Here is a 22,093-nt window from a genome sequence, read left to right on the forward strand (position 1 = left end):
AAAAATTTTAAATATAGCTCTCCGATTCCTGCCGACTCTTAAAAAAAAAAAGCAAAAGGATTACTCGACCTGAACTTTTCAGTAGAAGTGAGTAACGGAGTAGTAATTACAGTATATTTTTACACCTCCAACCCGGTATGGAAGTTCCTTGTTTCTTCCCCAGATCAAAGCTACTCCTTCAATGCGTTACCCTCAATTTGTTGCCTGATGGTTCTCTTTCGAGACCCTGTCCCCAGACGTAGGATTTAACTTCGCTTTGCTTGCGCAATTTTTCATTTCTCTGAGATTGTGATAACTTGCAAAGAATCTTTAAGACCCAACAGGGTTTCGTTGGAAGTACCCATCAACCTTAACCTTCAAAATTTTCTATATTCAAACCACTCTAATAACGAGCACCTGCGAGAAACAATTAAAAGCGCGCCATCTGTAACTTTTTCTAGAACTATAAAAATAAATTTGAATTTAAAAATCACCATAATTTAAAAATTCAAATTTCCCACGTAAAACCATATTACCATCAAAATAAAAATTATTTACCCAAAACAATTATAAAATATATGTTTTATTTTTTCAAAATTTGAATTTTATGTCAGAAATAAAAAAATATCAAATATTAGAAAAACTACAGGTAATTAAATTTTCCCGCGTAAATTTATCTATTGACCAAACATACTATTGATTATATTCAATATATTTAAAATATAATATCTCACGTGATAAATATTTTGTTTTTATTAATTGATTAGTTTTAAAAAATTCAAAATTTTTTACCGCGCAAATAAATAAAACTAATTAATACACATAATTATTGTTTGCGATCAGAATAGACAATATGAAAAATATATAACGTTTTATATATAAAGTATAACAAAAAAAAAATGTTCTATCTTATCGACGAAGCGAACCAATGAGAATCGTCAACAAGCTGCAGTGCGCACTTCCATTCATTCGTTAAATTATTAATGCGCTGCTAAATAATTTTTGTTTTTAAAATATACGTAAGTAATTGAATAAATATATACTAAATTATTATTTAATAATAAAGTTTTTTTTTATTCATTAATTTTAATATAAATATTATATTTATGACATTTTTGGAATAAATTTATCTGGAAATTTTGTACCAGCTTCCATTGTTAGAAAATAAGGTTAGAATTGCATCGCAAATATATCTTTTACATATATATATATATATATATATATAGAGAGAGATTAAAGTTTTCTTGAGGATTATCAAAAATAAAAAAAAAATAAAATAACGTCAGTGGCGCTGGTTGTGTTGAGTAAAATATAATCAAAATCAATGCATTAGTGCAGTACTTTTTGGGGGCTGCTTTGCAGATACTTATTGCACCCTTTTTATTCTTATAATTATAATTATTGTAATTGTTATTAATAATTTAACTTAAAAAAATTTTATAACTGTGATTTTTTTTGTTCAAGTTCAAAATGTCTAACGGGGTACAAATTCTAAATAATAATCAATCACAAATAAAAAAAGGTAATCGTAATAAATAATAAATATGAATGTATATTTAACAGTCATTAGAAAAAGTATGAGTGTGAATGTATCAGATATAAAAATAATTTTGAATTATATATAAATAAATTTATGATCCTGGTTAATTGACAATTCAAAATTTTCGGATTTTTTTTTCAACATAAATTACGAAAAAAAAAAAAAAAAAACAACTAAAAATATGCACATTTAGGAAATTAAAGAAACTACAGGTGCAATTTTTTCAAATAATTTTTTTTTTATAATTTATCTTTTTTGAAAAAATTCAAAAATTATTGGAAGTTGGCTAAATTCGGTATCGGAATTTTAACAGATTAAAATTAATTTACTTTTAAAAAATATAATGATGACAAATTTTTATTTCTATACATCCACAATTTAGTAGAAATTTTTTTTACATTAACAATTATTTTTATTAATAGAATTTTTTTTTTTTTAGGATCTCAGTCTTCTAGACGTCAAGGAAAAAATGTAAGTCCTTTTTTTTTTAATCGTTTAGTTGTTTATTTTTTTTTTTAATTACTTTTTGTTTTCAGATGGATCAAAAAAATAATTCAGGGGTGAAAAGACCCGGAGATCCGATTATCGAAGGTATGCTTTATTTTATAATTGTAATTAATTATAATAACATTAAAATATTGTTACATCCGGTTAGATACAAATATTACATTACATATTATATTATATTAAATTACATTACATTTTTAAAGGCTATGCTATTTTTCGGTATTAGACAAAACCAAACGTAAAATTTTTATAAAAAATAAATTTTTCTCAACAGATAGGCCCGATATGAATTTAATTTTATCGGTAAATGAATTAAATTTACCAAAAATTTTAATTATTTCATGACCCCAGACTAGTTACAGCATCTCACACAAAAGAGTCTCTGAGAGATCGAATGTGAGAAATTTTTTTTAAACAGATTCACTTTATTTGAACTCCATTCCATCATGAAAGTTGAAATTGAGTAGAAAAAATTTAAATTACCGAAGATTTCAATAATTTCACGACCCCTATCTCTGAGAGTTCGATTGTTAAGAAAAAAATTTTTTTCTAACAGGAAGACTTTCGGTAATAATTAGGGTAGAAGTATAGTTTTTGAACATTTGAAAAATCTAAATAATATAATTTGTAAAATTATATATATGTGACAATATACATAAATATATGTAAACGTGTAAACATCACTTACATGATGTGTAGATTTTTTGCACATATATTTTCCCAATAATATGATAGCTTAAATCATAGTCTCGTAAATTACTTACAATATAAAATAATTAATTTAATTAATCTCATCATTCTTATCTCGTTTATGGAGATATATTTCCAAGACTTATTTTCTAAGATAAAATGAGGGGGAGCCGTTTTCTCATTAAAGGATAAAATAACCCGAAATCCTGATATGATAACGTAATCGAAAAATATTTCCCGTACATTATCAACCGGAAACAAAACAATAATAATTATTATCATTATTACATAACAGGCGCGCCGATACCAAAGAAACGTCACAAAAATCCTCAGCCCAAGAATGCAGTCTGTGCATTGAATGAACTGAAAACCGGTGCTGTGTACAAAGTCGTGTCACAAACAGGACCAACTCACGCTCCGATATTCACAATAGCCGTGCAAATAGACGGTCAATTGTACGAGGGTAAAGGTCGTACTAAAAAAATGGCAAAACATGCGGCCGCCGAATTAGCATTGCGCAATATCGTGCAGTTTCGTAATACACCAGAAATTCATCAGGCGATTGGATGTCAGGCATTGACTACCGTCGAGCCGGATTTCACATCCGACGTCACGGAAAAAGACAATCATCTTGTTAACGCGTTCAAGCCCTTACTGCAGGAACCAAAAAATCCCTCAAAGTTTATTGACAAAGGTCCTGTCGCTCTTATCAATGAACTGTATCCTGGTGTAATTTATAACTGTGTATCAGACAATGGTGAGAGTTATGCTAAATTTACAATCGCTGTGACCATCGACGGTGAAACCTTCGAAGGCACTGGACCAAGTAAGAAGTTAGCGAAAGCTGCTGCTAGCAAAGCGGCGTTAGCTAAACTACGTAATGTGCACAGTTCGACTTTTTGCATACCACTGCCTGTACGTGTGCTACCAAATTTTTCAAACTTTTCGTCAACCCATGAGTCGATGAGTTTACCGCAAATGCTCGCTGATAAAATTGGGAAGATGGTTAACTCGAAATTTACTGAGTTGATGCAAAATAAACCCCAGCACGCGAGACGTAAAGTATTGGCTGGTATTGTACAGACAAAGGGCACTGATGCTGAATTAATTTGTGTAACTACAGGTAAATATACTTTTTTTTTTAATCGACTATTTTTTAGTAATTTTGTGTTTGATATGATTCTGAAGTTATACTAATGTTAGCCAACATCTAATAATTTTTGGATTTTTTTAAAAATGATAAATTTTGAAAAAAATGCACCTCTAGTTTTTTTAATTTTCTACATGTGCATTTTTTTATTTAGTCGATTTTTTTAAAAAAACATCCGAAAATTAGTAATTATCTGTTAATGAGGACTTTCTGAAGTTAACAGACGATTAATAATTTTTGGATTTGGTTTTCAATAGATTGGGTACAAAAAAAAAGAAAACTGAAAAAATGCACATGTAGAAAATTTGAAAAACTAGAGGTGTATTTATTTCAAATATTTTTTTTTTTTTATAATTAGTAATGATTGACATTTACTAATTAATTTAATTGATAATAATCATTATTATTATTATTTTTTTTTTTTTCAAGGGACAAAATGTATTTCTGGCGAACATTTAAGTGTGACAGGGGGCGCATTAAATGATTGCCATGCAGAGGTTGTAGCACGTCGTTGTTTATGTGAATATTTATATCAACAATTAAAATTACATACAGACAATCGTGGTGACGAATCAATATTAGAAGAAAAAAATAAAAAAGGTTTTAAATTAAAACCTGGTATACAATTTCACTTGTATATAAATACCGCGCCCTGTGGTGACGCCAGAATATTTTCACCACATGAAGAAAATGAATCTGTTGACAAACATCCTAACAGACGAGCACGTGGGCAATTGAGAACTAAAATTGAATCTGGCGAAGGCACTATTCCTGTTAAAAGTAGTGAAGGAATCCAAACTTGGGACGGCGTACTTATGGTAAATTTTTTTTTATTTGTTTACTATTTAGGTAATTAATTATACATGTAGTAAAATCTTGATACTTATTTCGAACTGTTCATTTTATGATAAGAGAGATAACTTTTATTATTATTGTTTTTTTTTTTTTTGTATCAAATTCAAATTATCAAGGTTTTACTACACCGTCGGGCCGCTGAAAAATGAAGTGAAATAACTGATATTTCAGTTGATTTACTTTTTAAAAATTATATTCATACATTCAAATATTCGCAATAACAACAAAATTCGTATCATTAAAACAATTCATTAATGAATAAAACAAACACAAAGTCACTATTAAAACAATGATTAAAAAAAAACCTGTGATGTCCGTCAGTAAGTACAGATGTTAGTAAACACAATAACTTAAAAAATACCCGACCAATGGATCTATTTTATTTTTTATTATATTTGAGCTCCGTAATAAAATAACCCTATGAAAAATTACTACCTCAATTCTTGTAGTTTAATTATAATTAATAAGAAAAACTTAAAACTGGCATAGAAAAATTCAGCCGCCATTTTTTTTTCATACAGCAGCGCCTTCTATCGATAACTTTTTGAATGAGCAAATCCTGCCCAAAATTTCCATTTTTTTTTTCCATGACCGCGATCAATTAAAATCTATTAATTAATTTTTAAAAAATCGATCTCTGTATTAGCGACACATGAAAAAATTCTTAGAGGCTAATTAACGTCTTCTGTTAGTTACCCAACTTAATTTTTCAGCGGCCAGTTAAATTGTTGGATTTGTTATATTTCCCCAATTACGTTTTTTTTTATTTTTTTTTCTTTATTTTGTTTTTTTTTTGTTTTTACTAGGGACAAAGACTGCTGACGATGTCGTGTTCGGATAAAATAGCTCGATGGAACGTACTAGGTGTGCAAGGTGCATTACTCAGCCACTTCATCGAGCCTATTTACTTCCACAGCATCGTTCTCGGCAGCCTATTAAATCCTAGTCATATGTATCGCGCGGTGTGCGGCAGAATTGAAAATACAATTCAAGGATTGCCGCCACCATATCGATTAAATAAACCACTTATGAGTTTAATTACGTCTTCCGAAGTTAGACAGCCGGGTAAGGCGCCTAATTACAGTGTCAATTGGACTACAGGTCAGCATTTATATATTTATTTTTATTTATTACATATTAGTACAATAGATTATTCATTATTTGCTACGTGAGTTAAATTAAGTATTTAATTAAATTTTTAATATTTATTGTTATTCAATTGTTGACATATATATCAATATATGTATATATTTTTGTAGGACAAAGTGAAGCTGAAGTAATTAATTGTACGACAGGAAAAGACGAGTTGGGTAAACCGTCAAGAATTTCAAAGCAGGGTTTGTTCCGTATGTTTTTTAATTTATTGGGAAAGATCAGTACAATTGATGACGTTGATCGTGATGTATGTCATCAATATTATGACGCTAAATCTACGGTTCAAGATTACTCGGTAATTATAGTTTTATTTTATTATTATTAAATTGTAGATTTTTAAATATGGAAAAATTTGTTTATGGTGATGGTGATCTCTATAAAAAAAATCCGTATGGAAATCCAGCCTAGATTATGTTGGTTCCCACATGGTATTTTTTTTATGGATCATTATTATCCATCATTTATGGTATTACATAATAAAAGAGTTACGAATATTAGAGATTGATGTGATATTAAAATTAATGAAACTAAAATACAATATGTGAATGAGACTAATTACTTAGGTATTGTTATTGATGACTATCTTTTGAAAGTAATGCTCTATATGTTGCTCGTCAAGTCGCTCAAAAAATAAACATATTAGATAGACTTGGTAATTCAGTATCTAGTTAAACTAAAACAACAACTTACAAAAGTATTATTTTGCCGCATTTTGAATATTGTTGCACAATTATGCTTGATTATAATCAATCTGTAATGAATAGACTACAAAAGCTACAAAATAAAGCTATGCTTGTACTTGATGTGAGTAGATATACCGAAATCGAACTTATGTTGAAAATCTTAGGTAGGATGTCAATTTATCAGCGTTTAATTTTTAACTCGTATCATGATTTATAAAATATTAAAGGGATTAACACCTGAATATTTATCAAATTACATTGTTTAGTAGTGATTACCATAATTATAATACAAGAAATAGATCTTTACTACAAACTTCTGTTACTAAAACTATCACAGCTAAAAAGTTGATTCTTGATAAAGATTTGTTGTGGTTTAATAATAATTTATAATGGTGGTTTAATAATTTACCTAAAAATATTAAGTCGGTAGCAAGTTTAAATATATTTAAAAGGCTCCTTAAAGAACATATTAAATTAACTTTTAAAATTTCATAAAATAGTGTTTTAGATGTATAGTTAAGTATTGTATATGAATATATAATTCATATAATTCATGTATCATAGCTTTTTGCTAAAATTGAGTAAATACACTTATTATTATTATATGGACGTTCTAATTAACAAATTGTCTAATTCCATCAGAAAATCCATTTATGCGAAAAAAAGTAATTTAACAATTTTTTTGCATCTAAAGACAATTCTATATCTAGTATATGTACAATATTCTTGTCTAGGTTATTCAAATAATATTTTTTCTGAATATTACTATCTGAAAATTGCATAGAATCACCTACTAAAAAAATATTGTTAGACAATTTGCTAATTATAACGTCGATATGATTTCCTATAGGAATCCAGAATCGATCCCGATTCACATGGAAGTCCCGGAACCCAATTTATCAAGCTATATAAAAACCCATGTAGAAAACCATGTGAATCTACGCTGAATTCCCATATAGATTTTTTGATAAGCAAATTACTTATATAGGAACCCATTCCTCTATGAATTTCCCATAAAGAATTCCATAATCCAAGTTCCTTTAAATATTAAAAAAAAAAGAAAAGTTAATAAAATTGAATTATTCTAGCACGCAAAACGTCAATTAAAGGAAGCATTCGTGCGCGCGCAATTAGGAAATTGGGTAAAGAAACCAATTGAGCAGGACATGTTCGAAGTTGATATCTGACTGATTAACAATGACAATAGTGATAATATCAGCAGCAATAATAATAACAACAATAATGATGACAACAATGGTAACAACGTTAACCTATCAGCGTTTAATCATACAGGTGATGATATTGATATTAATAATGAAAGGCCTCATAAATATTATCAGTATCAGTATTTAGCTCATAGTGCAAACTAGATCGCACGTTCGGCGTGTCACGGCACGGCAGAGTTTGGCATTAGTAAAGCATTAATCATAGGAACTTGCACTTAATTAATTAATTAATAATTGAAAGTTTATCATTTTCGTTTATTATTTTTAGGCAAATTTATGTTTTTTTTCTTTAATTATCTTACATACTCACTATGTAAATTGATCTACTAAATTAATCGTTTCGATCAGTAGTTTGTAGGCTTTGTATCAATTTTTTTTTTTTTAATATTTAAAAAAAAAAATTATTTTCAATTGAGTTTCAAAAAAATTTTTTTTTTTTTATATTTCGTCTTGAATTTAATCTACAAAAATTTGCTGAGTGATTAATCGAACAAATTTAAATAAAACAAAAAAATAGTAATTAAAAACTCGAACAATTTTTTTTTTTAATTAAAAAAAAGTTGACAATTTTATTGAAATAGAAGGCAGTAAAAAAATTATAGCGGCCTTAGACTTGCATTGAACTCTTGTTTATTAATCATTATAACTTAGGATTTAAATTTAAAAAAAAAACTAGAACTGTTCCTTAATATAAAATTCGCGTATTAATTATAATATTAACATATCGTATGTTCAATATGTATCGATACATATAAATCTATAAATATACACTATCAATTAATTAGATAATTGAAAATGAATAGTCCGGATTTAAATAACCGGGAATAGAAAAAAAAACTTTTTTAGTAATCGAAGTGTAAAAAAATAATAGATATTAAAATTTTAATCATCGCAATTATGATATTAATTTTAAAAAATTTTAACTATTTCTTAAAATTAATAATTAAATAATTAGTATTTAGTAATTTTTAAAAATTCCATTCGATAATTGAGTGGAATAAATTTTTAAAATTAATTATAATAGTAATCAATTAATCATTAATTAATTAATATAAAGTAGAAATAATTAATTGTAATTAGGATATAAAATAATTAATTTTTTTCTGATCCTCAAGTTAGCAGACGATTAACAATTTTCGGATTTTTTTTTTCAACGAATCATTTGCAAAAAAAAAAAAAAAACTAAAAATATGCACATGTAAGAAATTTAAAAAACTACAGGTGCAATTTTTTCAAATATTTTTTTTTGTATTTTACCGCCTAAAAAAAATTCAAAACTATTAAACGTCGGCTAACTAGTATTAAATTTTTTTTTTAAATAATGGATTTAAAAATAAACAAAAATGAAGTCTCGTAAAATAAATTATAAATTATGACATGACTAATAAATTTAATGGATAATTTGCTTATAATCGATGTATTTTATAAATTAATTGCATTACCCTAAAGGCTGTGACCTATAATTGAACTTAAAGGAATCGAAATTTTTATAAATGATAATTAAAAATAATAAATTATCTTTTGACTTGAGTGTTGAATGAATTCAGGGTAAAAATATATAAATCTTGCCCAAACTTATGATTAATTATTTTATTCAAATAATTAAACATTATGCAGTTAATTAAATTAGTTAATTGGTTCTATTAATGATATTAATAAATTAATATTAATGAATTTAAAATAATCCTAGGATAATTGCCTCACTATGTTCCATTAAAATGTATTTGATAAATTAATTAAATATAAGAATTAATTGTTTAATTAATTTAATAATTATAAATTTATTTTTAAACTCTGCCGTTAGTGATACTCTGCCCGATGTTTATCCAGTTTTTGTGTTAATGAGTTCAAAACATTTTTTTATAATGATATTGTAATTAATTATTATTTATTTATTTATTAATTAACATTAATATCTTTTCATTAAAAAAAATAATAGTACCAAACAATAGTCAAAATTGAACTTAATAATAATTAAGTAATTTATTTATTCAAGAAATAAATCCACCGTACTAGATATTAATGTTTTTTTTTATTTAATTAATTAGTTTTTATTATAAATTTCTGTGCCAATGACAATTTTGTAAATTAACAAAATTGAAAAAAAAACTTTGTTTATGATCTTTTTTTTGCTCACACTGTAAACGATCGGGAGTGAATACGGATTTTATTTGAATCCAAATTCACTCCGTTATTTGGAGTTCCAGAGTAAAAAAAAACTCTGCGTACGAAGTTAATAGAAAGTTTTTTATCAAATGAGTGATTTCGGAATGATCTAGATTTTATTTGAATCCGGAGTTTCAATATTGAGAGAAAATCCTTTCTGGAGTAGATTTACTCTAAGAGGTTAAATAAATAAAGTCACACTGAGAGAAAAGTGTATGGTTGTAGTAACTAGAAAGAGGTGGGAATGAAAAAATAGTAATGTTAACAACGGTTATCAGATAATTTTGTCCAATCTTTTCTCTTAAATAAAAGCTCTTAACGCAAAATAAAGACACAGGCCTGCTTTACTCTATGAACTAGCGAAGTGCACTTCAATTTTTTGATAACCTCCATTTGTTTACGAGAAAAGCTTGGACAGAGTTCACCATTTACTGTACAATTGCTACAAAAATAGTTCCGTTTATCCAGTTGAGTGCGAATAGAGAAACAAATGAAAACGCATCTTAACCAATATTTATAGTTTCTCGAACTATATCATAGTGCCCGAAACTATTTGAAAGTAGTAGTATTAACTAAGCATTTGTTTTGTTGTAACTATTTAATATTATTTCTCAGAACGTATACTTCAACAGAATCACAAACGTTTCAGCAATGTACGATTATAATTTCATTAATTTAGCATCATTTGAGTCGACGAATATAATTAAGGATTTTTCTTGATTATTTTTTTGTAATAAGAATAGCATCTTTCACTTGGTTATGTTAGCTATTGCCATTATTCATTGAACTATAACTAGAGGTGGGTAGTTCCGGGAACATTCCGGATTGAACCTGGAACGTTTTCGGAGCGAAAAGGAACTAGTTCCTGGAATCATATCCGTGGAACTATTCAATGTTTTTAATTCTCATGAAGGTTCAGTATTTAGAACGTATACATATAAAATATTTCAGTATACACAACATCATGCTATGCGAGCTACGTGTTCAAGACGCATTCACGGCGAACTATATTATTTTATACTAAATAGAGAATGAATTATGATTTTTATTCAACTCAAAATTCCATAAAAAATCATCAATCAAAAATTATTCTGCTGCTTGACTGCTTGTTGGTAGTGATGACAGTGGCGCGAAAAAGAGAACTAGTGAGCATACTAAAGTGAATTTTGAGGAACGACCGGATACGTATCCGACAAAAGACATAGTTCATGGAACTATACATGTCCGGAACTACCCACCTCTAACTATAACACAGTTAAAGCATCTATGATATCATCGTATATTTTACAACTATATATTAATTATCCGAACTGAGTGTAATAGTAGAGGTTATGTTTTTCACAGTTCAGAAAACCAGAGTTTTTCTCTCAGTGCATCTGTTTTGAATTAACTCCGTCGGAGTTCAAGAATTAAAAAAAATGACTCCGCATACGGAGTTAATTTTTTAGATGAGTAATTTTGGATCTGGGTTTTATTGAAAATCCACATTAATTATAATTTTCAGTTTTGATGTTAGAATAAACTATCTTTTAGAGTGAATTCTACTTCAAGAAAATTAAATGAATAGAATGATCATCTGCTCCGAATTAACTCCGGATTTAAATCTGCGATGACACTGAAAATTTTTTTCAGTTCATAATAATCAGCTGACAAATAATTAACTAATTAATAAGTTCTATTAATTAATTATTGAGTTGTGAATAAAGTTAATTAATATAATAATTAATAGCTCATTAATAATTAATTATTAAAAATGTTTAATAATTATCGAGAATAGAAAAAAAAAAAACAAAAAAATTTAAAAAAAAAATAGCAATTCTTGCCTTTTTAAATTCGCTTCCACTACTGAACTTGTAATTAAATTTTTGAATCAATAATTAGTATTTAATGTTTCTATACTATAATTAATAGTGATAATAGTTCATTAAATAATAATTAGAAATTGGATTAATCAATTGGATTAAAAGTAGACTTGGAATTAAATTTAATAAAAAATAAAAATAGAAATTAAATAAATAATTCGTTATTAATTGCGCACATGTCGAATAAATGATAAATTTATAAATTTAATTTTTTTAAGTGTTAATTATATTTTTTATTTAATGCATTTGTTAATCATTATGAAAAATAATTTATCTAAGATTTTACAAAAATTTTTTAGTATTTTTTGTGTAATTTAAGTGATTAATTATTTATTTATTTTTTAGCAGCTTAGTAATTTTAAAAATATTCAAATTTATTAATTAAATTCCTCTTTTATAAAAAAATCTACACAAAGGAAATAATACTACTGCTAAAATTTATTTATCATAGAACCTGAACTCATATTTTGTATTTTTCTCTTGTTAACTTTTGGAAAATTACCTATTACTAATAATTGATTAACACTAAAAAGTATTAAGAGTTTTCTGGGCAAGCGGGATTAATCAATCGTGTTAATAAATGACAATAAAAGTTTAATTAATGTCTTTTCCGATCGATGTTTAAAAATAATTCCATTATTTCTTCATCGAATATTTTTTTATATATTTTTTATTTATTTTTATTCTAACATGAGTCGCATTTAAGATGAGTAGTTTCGTATTTCTCGTAAGAGAATTTCTTTGCCCAAAAATCTTGACCAATTTTTTTTTTTTTTTTTTTTTTTGATAGGGTAGAAACCCGTTAGTTTCTTCTCAAGGGAACAAATTGATCAGTTTCTGCCCGTTAGATTGTATTGGTCTGAAATTGGTTTGTTTCAACTGACAAAACAGCCAAAACACAGTTTTTGTACGAGTGATAAAAAAAATAGTATATTGTGTGACGAGGTACTAAAATAGACGATTTCAGACCAAGGTTAGCTAACATCCACGGAGTGAAATCGTGTTTTATCTACGAAACAAACTAATTTAAGGCCAATGGTGTGATCGACTATTAGCGTAAGTGTAAGTTGTGTTTTGCCAAATAGTATATTGCACATGTAGAGAAAAAATAGGATATTTAAACCCATGGGTGTAATTGTCGACTCGAAGGCGAATGTGACAATCACGTGGATTGGGAATTCCTACTTTTTCCGAGGCTTGTAGATCATTTTTCGACACATCTGTAATGAAAATTTTGAATTTCTGTCATTGTGTCACAATTTTTTCTTTTTTATAAAAAAAATTCATGTGGGATTGTATGGGAATCAATATAGGAAAGTATGGGTTTAAATAAGAATCCATGTAGGAAATCATGGGTGTGATTCCCATATGGAAAATTTACATAAGAAATTACGGGGACTCAGATTTCCATACAGAAACTTCCCATAGCAAATTGGGTATCTGAATTTATATGGAAAATCTCCATAGGAAACCATGGGTACCCGGATTTCCATTTTGACATGATACAGATTTCCATGGGAAATTTCGTAAAAATCCCCATGGGAACCCATATAAATTCGGCATGGTATAATTTTCCATAGGAACCCATGTGAGAATATATATTGGTTCAATGCTAAATTTCTATAAAAAACCATATGGGAATTCATCCATAAACGACATGTGAGAACCCCTATGGGAATCTAGGCTAAATTCCCATATGGATTTTTTTATGGGAAATTCCCATTAAGAATTTAAGTTTACGACACAGAATTTGTGAAAAATTTCATTGATGTATTAAAGAAAAAAAATTAAAATTCTTATGGGACTTTTAGTCATCACACTGAAATTTATAAAAAAAAAAAAAGTTAGTGACACTCTATTCATTTATAAAAAACAAGCACTGCTCAACTGGTCATAATAATAATAGTAATAATGATTATTCACGATAAATGATAATGTAAAAATGTTTAAAAATGAAAAAAAAATTGCAATCTTAGAATTTATAGTTCTTCCACAAAATATTTTTGGAAGATTTGCGTATTTTATTTAGCAATAATTTAAATTAAATAATTAACAAAATGAAACGAATTAATTATTATATAGAAAAAGTAAAATTACTCAATTTATAAAAAAACAAAGTATGAAAAAATAAATAAAAATCTACACTTAAATATTTAAAAAATTTTTAATTAATTAATTAGCAAATGAAATTCAATTTTTATTAATTACTATGATAAATTTATTGTTGACAAAAAAAAGTTATGGTCGAAAATAAATAACGAAAGGCATTTAATTAATTAAAATAATTATAATTTAGGCAAAAAAATCGTCGCTAGAAATTGAAGCTTCGATAGTGCCTCTAGTCGTACTTACATTTTAAAATAATAATAATTACAATAATAATAACAATTAAATAATAAACAATTCTTGAATATACTTAAAATAATTAATATAATTTAATATTAAAGTAATAATAATAAATTATTTATTAATAAAATGTTTAATTTACTAGTAAATATAAAAAGAAATTACAATTTTTTAAGTAGATAATATTTGTAGTAATTATTACCTCTCCTTAATCCTCTATATATATATATATATATATATATATATATATATATATATATATATATATTGGGATAAATAAAAAAAAATATATGAAAATAGTGTATTTAGAATTTTTTTTTTTAGACATCCCTAAATTTGAATAAAATTACGGAAGAGGAATTTAAACAAGGGGGACAGACCCCATGAAAAGGTCCTACTGGTCATATATATATTGCGATATTTGTTATACATTTTGACCTCATAATTAATTCATCATTTGTCTCACGTGGCGAGCGGCCATTGCTCTGCGAAAGTCATAGCCTTGACCTGAGTACACCTGGCAAGAAAGTGTTTCAGACAAAATGTGCTATCATCAGTATATTTATATTTACAAGTTTGTAATGATTAAATATATATGAATATATATATATATATAACTGACTCGGAATAAAAGACAGTTGAGACACTCATTAGTACGTTGATTACTTGAGCTGAACTTGGACTTATCGAAGACTACGAAAATCATATTTTAGATTTCAAAGTAAGAAATAAAAATAATATTTTTTAAGAGAATACAGACAGTAGCAGAATCAGCAGTTGTTTTATCAGCTGTAAAAATATAAACGAAAGATTTATAAAAAAGGTATTTAACTACCTGTTATATTTGTCCTTAGATAGATTAAATATATAAAAATCTGCAAATCATTAACGGTTTATTTCTATCTAGCTTGTAATTTCATTCAAGTTCGCTAATTTACGGTTTTGTTGTATAACTGTTATATCACAGACTCATTTCAGCCGTGTGTTTAACACTCGATATAATACATGAAGACTGTTATTGTACAATGCTATTAATTATCTATTCATCTGTCAATAATTATAATTCATACATGCGATAATATAATTCATCAATATGATAATATTCATGAATTTAGTGTCTGATTTTTTATGATATACTAAATTAAAAGGTTAGAATCCTACAGTAATACTTTACCGCACTAGTGTTTAAAGTAACCAACAAAAATTAAATGATAGCTGCGTCGATAAGGTTATACACGGAAAAAAATGACTATTTTCTATTGTCGTATAAGTATTTCTTCAATGTTGGCATAGGAAATTTTACTATGGTGTCCTTATTAAAAAAAGTGATTTAAAACGATTTGTAATGTTAAATGTCCAAAAGAAGGGCGATTTGAAAGTATTCAAAATTTTTTTTTCTAATCACTTTAAATCGCATCTTTTAATAAGGGTATATAGTAAAATTTTATATAGTATTCCTGAGGTGTTATCATACAATAAATATGTAACATGGCGAAAATTTTCATGCTAACATTAGGAAAAGTTCGATGCTATTGCCTTACTAGCTATCTTAGTCAAGATCTTGAAATCATAGTATATATGGATAATATATAATTTTACGCTGTATTATCGAGTTGCTCAAGATTCACTCCAGAATTGATCAGTATTGCCACTAGGGTATAGAAATTTTTACCATGCCACCTTAAGAGTGATTTTCATGTTATCATACATGAAAAAAAAAAGTAGTTTTCTTATGGTTCATAGTATTAACTGTGTTCTCGTAGGAAGTTTTACTATGTCTACGTGGAAAAATTTACTATACAACTTAGGAATATTTATTTACTATGGTGACATAGTAAATTTTTCTATGTTAAAACAGTGAAAATTTCCATGATAGCATAAATAGAAATTTCATTTCGTGTACATAGATAAAACTCCTATATCAGTCTTGGTAGAAATTTTTCGGACTTTTCTCTGAAAAAGTCTTTAAAACGAGGTTTTCAAAGAAAATTCCGTAAAATTTCCACCAGGGGGCATAACAAAGAAAAAATCCTTGTGTACCATAGAAATTCCTGTGTTACTCAAAAATTTTTACAATGCACATGGAGAAATTCTTGTCTGAAACACTGGTTTCACAGTAAACTCGGGCCATGTTGGCCACCTGACGGAAATTTTTATAAACACATGGAAAAATTACTATGACTCTACTAAGTAAGTAAGTTTATTGTTTAAAAATTCTTTCCAAGTGTGCACACGAGATTATAAAAATTGTCATCTAATGAGAAAATTCTCTATTATTGGAAAATTTCCATTTTCATTTTCTTCCGACACTGAACCTTTCATTATAATCCATTTTACCCAGTTTTCGCAATCATGACTTTTTTCAATGAACTTCCAATTTTGTTAAATTAAACGTCATATTCTTTCAAGACTTTTTGACAGTTTGATCGATAAAATATCTACCTCTCATATATATATATATTTTTAAATTTTTGTTCTCTCTAGTGAAAACGATTTAAAAATTTTTCTAAATAATTTTGTTGCGAAATTCTTAAATCTGTTATATTTGCAAAAAAAATTTCCATGAAAATGACATGTTATTGTTTTTTATTGAAACATTGGTTCTTGAACCCGTAAAAAGATTAAAAAATTATCATTTATTACACGAGTCTTCATGGGTTGTGATAGTTGCTTTATCTAGAGGTCTCATTGAGATCGCCGGTTGCCAGGGAACCAGAAATAACCGTTAGTTAAGACGAGGTATTATACACAGTTGTCTGCCAGTCTTTCACGAGTATATTTGCAGTGATATTTATTAGTTAAATACTTATTAATATCAATTGAAGAATCGACAATTGAAGAATTTATTCAATTATATTCAGTTTTATCGAGGCTGAATGTTTAAATAATTTTCAGTTCATTAAGCGGGTAAGCGAATTTCAATGTAATATTTTTTACTAGATGACACCAATTGTGAAAAATTTTTGACACACGTAAGCAGTTTTTAATCAATTCAAAATAATTATTTATCAAACTGATAAACGGGTGTGTTACTTAATAAGTTGTAATTAAATTTTTAAAAATTGTGTGGAATTTTTTTCAATTCTGTGAACGTGGAAAATAACGTGACTTTAATTACTAGTAATTTTTTTTTAATTTGTATCATAGCAAAATGTTAATTACGTTGTCGTTTCTCAATAGTGATTCAGTTTTTTTACAGTTCAGTATTTCAATTTTTATACGGTTTTAACACAGAAAAAAGGATTTTTTACTGAAAATAAATATTTTTGATTCAAGAAAATTTTTTTTAAAAATCTCAATTTTCTTGGATTTTTCTCCTCTGACCATGACAAGTTTTCTTGGTTCAAGAAAATGTTGACTTAGTTCCTGAAAACTGTCTTATAAAATGATTTCTTGAATCAAGAGAATTTTTTTCTGTGTAGGAAAATTTTCTTGACTCAAGAAAATTTATATTTTCAATTTATAATGTATAAAATTCTTGGCTCAAGAAAATTGTTGTTTTCAATTCGTAATGCGAAAAATTTCTTGGGTCAAATAAAACTTTTCTTAAAGTGAGAAAAAATTTTCTTGAATCAAAAAATCTTTTTTTTTTTCTATGCAATTGGATGTCATGGAATTTATTAAAAAAGTGAGGGGGATACTGCCTAAAATTGACCTTAAGTCGTTTAACTTTTTACATAAAACTTTTTCGAATCCATTTAAATTAATGAATAAAAACTAATTTCAGAACACATCGTAAGCAGAATATCTTTTTACAATGGGATACTTAAAATCGCTAGGCACTGGATTTGTGTGGATTTGCACATTCCTAGCAATAATAACTTTCATGCCTGGATTGCCACCAAATATCGATTTCAAGCCTCACAAGTAAAAAACTTTTTTTTCTCAACATTAAATTTTCTATTTTTTAAATTATTTATATTTTTCTATTAGTATCACGTTGCCAACGAAGATTTCCAAGCCAATACCCAATGAAAATTTGAGTAAAGCTGAAAAACTTTTCCAAGGGAAAATATTTGGGCCTGAATCTTTCGACGCTTACGATGGTGTTTTATATTTTTCTGCTGCTGGAGGCAGCGTTTACAAATTTGTCAACAATGATTTCGTAGAAGTTGTGAGATTTGGAAAAACTTGCCGTGAGTATAAAAAATTTCGCGCCAAATTTTTGAATTCAAATAATTTCCTATTTTCGTTGCAATCACACGTGGGCTATTAAAAAAAAAAAAATATTTATTTTAGATAACATGTGGAAAGAAGATTTATGTGGTAGGCCGTTAGGTTTGAAGTTTGATAAGAGCGGAAATCTCTATGTCGTTGACACGTATTACGGTATCTTCAAAGTCGATGTAAAAACCGGAAACTATGAAAAAATAATCGACACATCGCAGCCTATTGAAGGAAAGATTCCCATGATTCCTAACAGTATCGATATTGCCAGCAATGGCGATCTCTATTGGACCGATTCGAACACTAATTTTAAACTTTACGAGGGGTTATTTTCGATACTAAGCGATCCGAGTGGACGGTAAGTATTTTTATAATTACAATCGAATTCCAATAAGTTTGAACTTCCTCTGAATTTTGTTCACTTTTTTGTTTTCAATAGATTGATACATTACAATGCGAAAACAAAGGAAAATAAGGTTCTATTAGAAAATCTTGGATTTGCCAATGGTATCAAAATCAGTGACGACGAAAATTTCGTAATCGTTGCCGAAACTGCAATGTCCCGAATAATAAAGTATTATCTAAAAGGACCAAAAGCCGGAAATGGCGAAATTATGGTCGAGGGATTACCCGGTCTTCCTGATAACATTCATTCAGACAATCAGGGTAACTTCTTAGTGAGCTTAGTCGTCGTTACAGACGAAGACGAGCCCAATCTTGCCCAATCTCTACTTCCTCACCCGTTAATTCGTAAAATGATAATTCGTTTTGTAACCCTATTGAAGCTTCCATTCAAATTATTGGACTTGATATACCCTAATAGTTATTGTAGCCGAGCTTATTATTGGATCGGGTCATTCAAAAGCGCGCCATCTGTATTTTCAGAGAGAACTATCGTATTGAGAATTGATAACGATGGAAAAATTCTTGACGTGTTAATATCCAACAGTGAAGAAATTTCTAGCATAAGTTCTGCATTCATATTGAATAATTATATGTGGCTTGGAAGTCCATTTAATGATTATCTCGCTAGACTTCCTATCGATAAAATACCTGAGTTTAAAAGTAAAAAAATTGAATCGAAAGAAAAAAAAACTAAACAGCCGGAAAAATCTGCTCCTAAACCAGCAAAACAGGATTCTAAAAAACCATCTAAAGTTAAAGTTGAATTATAAAAATTAAAAAAATAATTAATTAGGTTAAGTCAGAAAGCGAAATTTTAGAGATTGAATGTTAATTATTTTTAGAAAATAATTTAGTTATTTTTTCAAAGTTTTTTTTGTTGTTCCAAAATGACGCGTCTTAATAACGATATTTGTAAAATACAAATATATGACAGAATTGATGATATTTAATTATATATGATGCTTTATATTGACCTAATAATTATATATAAATATATAAAATTATGATTGAAGAGAGGATATATTATGTATTGTCATATATTTGTTGACATATATTTATTTTATTTAATTCTTTAATTTTTGCAACCACAAATAGGTAATTATTAAAACTGTTAATCAAATAATTTACTCAGCGACTAATAAAAAAAAGAGTTAAATAAAATACTCTATAGTAGTATAAAGATATTATAATCCTTTTTATTACTTTTTCAATGAAAAAGTTAACCTTAATTCTTCTCCTTACTGCTATATATTGCAGTTTTTTAAAAAATATGGAAAATGGTTGACCCTGTGAGTCAGCACTAAAACTTGCCGCTGTTTTCTAGCTCCAAAAGCTTTTGCGTCGCTCGCGAGAGTGATGTGCATGAACTTCTCTCCGAGAGAGAATGAACTTCGGGTTGCCCCCACTATTGATTATTTCTACTTTGCGCATGCGCAAGGAAAAGTGGGAGAATATTCAGTCCATAAAACATCTAGAGTAGGAGTAAAAACTGAAAACACCCGAGATACATTTTTTTGCAGAATAATTTTAGTCGTTTCTGTAGACAATGCAGCATAACCTGACGTAGCGCCACTACACGTATATCGCAAACCCTCATTTTAGTCATATGTATCGAAAATATTATATGGATAATAAATGATCTAATGATAATGGATTTACGTGAAATTAAGATAAATAATGTTTTTTTACTTTCTTACTCATTCATTATTTTTCCTTATTACATCTTGACAATAAAAGCTTAAACTTAATCGCTAATTGATATGTATCGATTGTTTGCTAAAATTATAATTTTTTCGTTTAATTATTTTAGATACATGTGTGTTAACAAAAAAATTTTATCATTAATTTATAAATAAAAATATTTTTTTTTGCATAAAATAAAATAAATAATAAGCAATTTAGTAAAAAAATTTTTTAATAAAACCAATAATACGTAAAACGAAATATTTTATTAATTTTTAACTTCCTGATTTTTTTTGTAAGCAAAAACAATTTTCAACAGATCATATAAATTAAGTATCTAAAAAAAATTTATCGAAATTTTTTAATTTACTGATTGCCAAATTTTGAATGCAAGCTGATTACATTACACATATGTGATAAATAAATAAATATGTACTTGAAAATTTAAATACAGTCAAATTTAAAAATATACCGAGTAAAATATATAACAGAGGTCTTAACAATCTCGGTTTTTTTTTGTTTACAGTTTCGAATAATAACCATAATAGTAATTTATATATCTAGTGCGATTATGCATAAGACGCGAATCGTGAGAATTTACACCCGAGGTTAGGGCGAGTTTCCAAAACGCGAGCGTCTTATACATAATTTTATATTTACATTCGAATTCCATTAAGTCGGATTCCATTAACTAGGAGCTTGACCCCCACTACGAATTATCCTTTTCTACTCGATGTCATATATTTTTACGTATGCGCATATACTTGAATGTAAGGCGCATGCGTGTAGTTTAGCCTCTAAAGGAGAGAGGGCATTCGATAAGTCGAAATTCAGGAAATTTCCACTCCGTAGACGAATTTTCCGAGTTAATGGATTTCGGTTGTGATAATTTATAATTTTTATTATTAAAAATAAATTTAAATTTAATATTTCATTCTTATTTTTATATTAAAATATTTTTAAAACAAATAAAATTCATTAATTAGTTAATCAATTTTACAATAATTATTATGATAACAAGAAAAGGCAAACATTGCATTAATGATACATTTTTAATTATTATAAATAAATTTTCTAAGTTTAAATAATTATTATTCACTCATTAATAATTAATTAATTAATCATTAATCATTTTTAATCAACCGCATTTTTTTAAAATCATTAATTAATTTTTTTTGTGCCTTTAAGAGTGCGAAGGCTTTTTCTTAATCATCACTCACTCAACAAATTCCGTAATTAATATAATTCATAATAATTGTTAATTAATCAATAATTAACACACTTTTTTTAAATAACGAACTGCTCATTAATATTGTTATCTATTACTAATAATACGTTATTTATAATATACATAATATATATATAAATATATATTCATATATATATATATATATATATATATATATATATATATAATATCCACTGGTGATAATAATTTAGTTTAATTATTAAATATAATTAATCAGTTGGTTTTCTTTATTTTTCAATTAATTATTTATTAATAAATAATTTGTAGGCGTATTGTTATAAAGATCGTCCGATCCGTTCCCCATCAAAAAAATCCATATTGGAATACACCCTAGATTACTATGGGAATTCCCACATGGCGTTTTCGGATGGATTCCCATATGGTTTTCTATAGAAATCCAGCATAGATCCCGATATAAATTCTCACATGG

At 27.2% G+C, this 22,093-nt stretch overlaps 2 protein-coding genes across 4 annotated transcripts; both read left to right on the plus strand.

Moving 5' to 3' along the window:
• The first annotated feature begins 898 nt into the window (after window positions 1–898).
• Window positions 899–8,671, plus strand: LOC103570304 (double-stranded RNA-specific editase Adar). Its single transcript, XM_008548009.2, has 9 exons — window positions 899–998; window positions 1,444–1,501; window positions 1,959–1,990; window positions 2,056–2,110; window positions 3,012–3,839; window positions 4,296–4,684; window positions 5,528–5,822; window positions 5,981–6,171; window positions 7,648–8,671. Exons 2-9 carry the CDS (start codon window positions 1,450–1,452, stop codon window positions 7,744–7,746), a joined length of 1,941 nt encoding a protein of 646 aa, XP_008546231.1. The 5' UTR covers window positions 899–998; window positions 1,444–1,449; the 3' UTR covers window positions 7,747–8,671.
• A 6,013-nt stretch (window positions 8,672–14,684) lies between these two features.
• LOC103570299 (adipocyte plasma membrane-associated protein Hemomucin) lies at window positions 14,685–20,385 on the plus strand. 3 transcript variants are annotated; one of them, XM_008548003.3, is made up of 5 exons: window positions 14,685–14,880; window positions 17,887–18,026; window positions 18,093–18,295; window positions 18,399–18,684; window positions 18,766–20,385. In XM_008548003.3, exons 2-5 carry the CDS (start codon window positions 17,917–17,919, stop codon window positions 19,499–19,501), a joined length of 1,335 nt encoding a protein of 444 aa, XP_008546225.1. In that variant the 5' UTR covers window positions 14,685–14,880; window positions 17,887–17,916; the 3' UTR covers window positions 19,502–20,385. The 3 variants fall into 3 exon arrangements, with proteins under 3 accessions (XP_008546225.1, XP_008546226.1, XP_008546224.1); XM_008548004.3 differs by lacking the exon at window positions 14,685–14,880 and adding an exon at window positions 14,888–14,982; XM_008548002.2 differs by lacking the exon at window positions 14,685–14,880 and adding an exon at window positions 16,832–17,066.
• Window positions 20,386–22,093: the final 1,708 nt, after the last annotated feature.

Source organism: Microplitis demolitor, chromosome 4, assembly GCF_026212275.2.
Source record: "Microplitis demolitor isolate Queensland-Clemson2020A chromosome 4, iyMicDemo2.1a, whole genome shotgun sequence".
NCBI classification, from domain to species: Eukaryota; Metazoa; Arthropoda; class Insecta; order Hymenoptera; family Braconidae; genus Microplitis; species Microplitis demolitor.

Coding starts and splice junctions, on each gene's coding strand:
- LOC103570304 (XM_008548009.2), top strand. CDS start 1,450: ATGTCTAACGGGGTACAAATTCTAAATAATAATCAATCACAAATAAAA. Junction 5,823..5,980: donor CAGTGTCAATTGGACTACAG/GTCAGCATTTAT, acceptor ATATTTTTGTAG/GACAAAGTGAAGCTGAAGTA. Junction 6,172..7,647: donor CTACGGTTCAAGATTACTCG/GTAATTATAGTT, acceptor GAATTATTCTAG/CACGCAAAACGTCAATTAAA.
- LOC103570299 (XM_008548003.3), top strand. CDS start 17,917: ATGGGATACTTAAAATCGCTAGGCACTGGATTTGTGTGGATTTGCACA. Junction 18,027..18,092: donor ATCGATTTCAAGCCTCACAA/GTAAAAAACTTT, acceptor TTTTTCTATTAG/TATCACGTTGCCAACGAAGA. Junction 18,685..18,765: donor CTAAGCGATCCGAGTGGACG/GTAAGTATTTTT, acceptor TGTTTTCAATAG/ATTGATACATTACAATGCGA.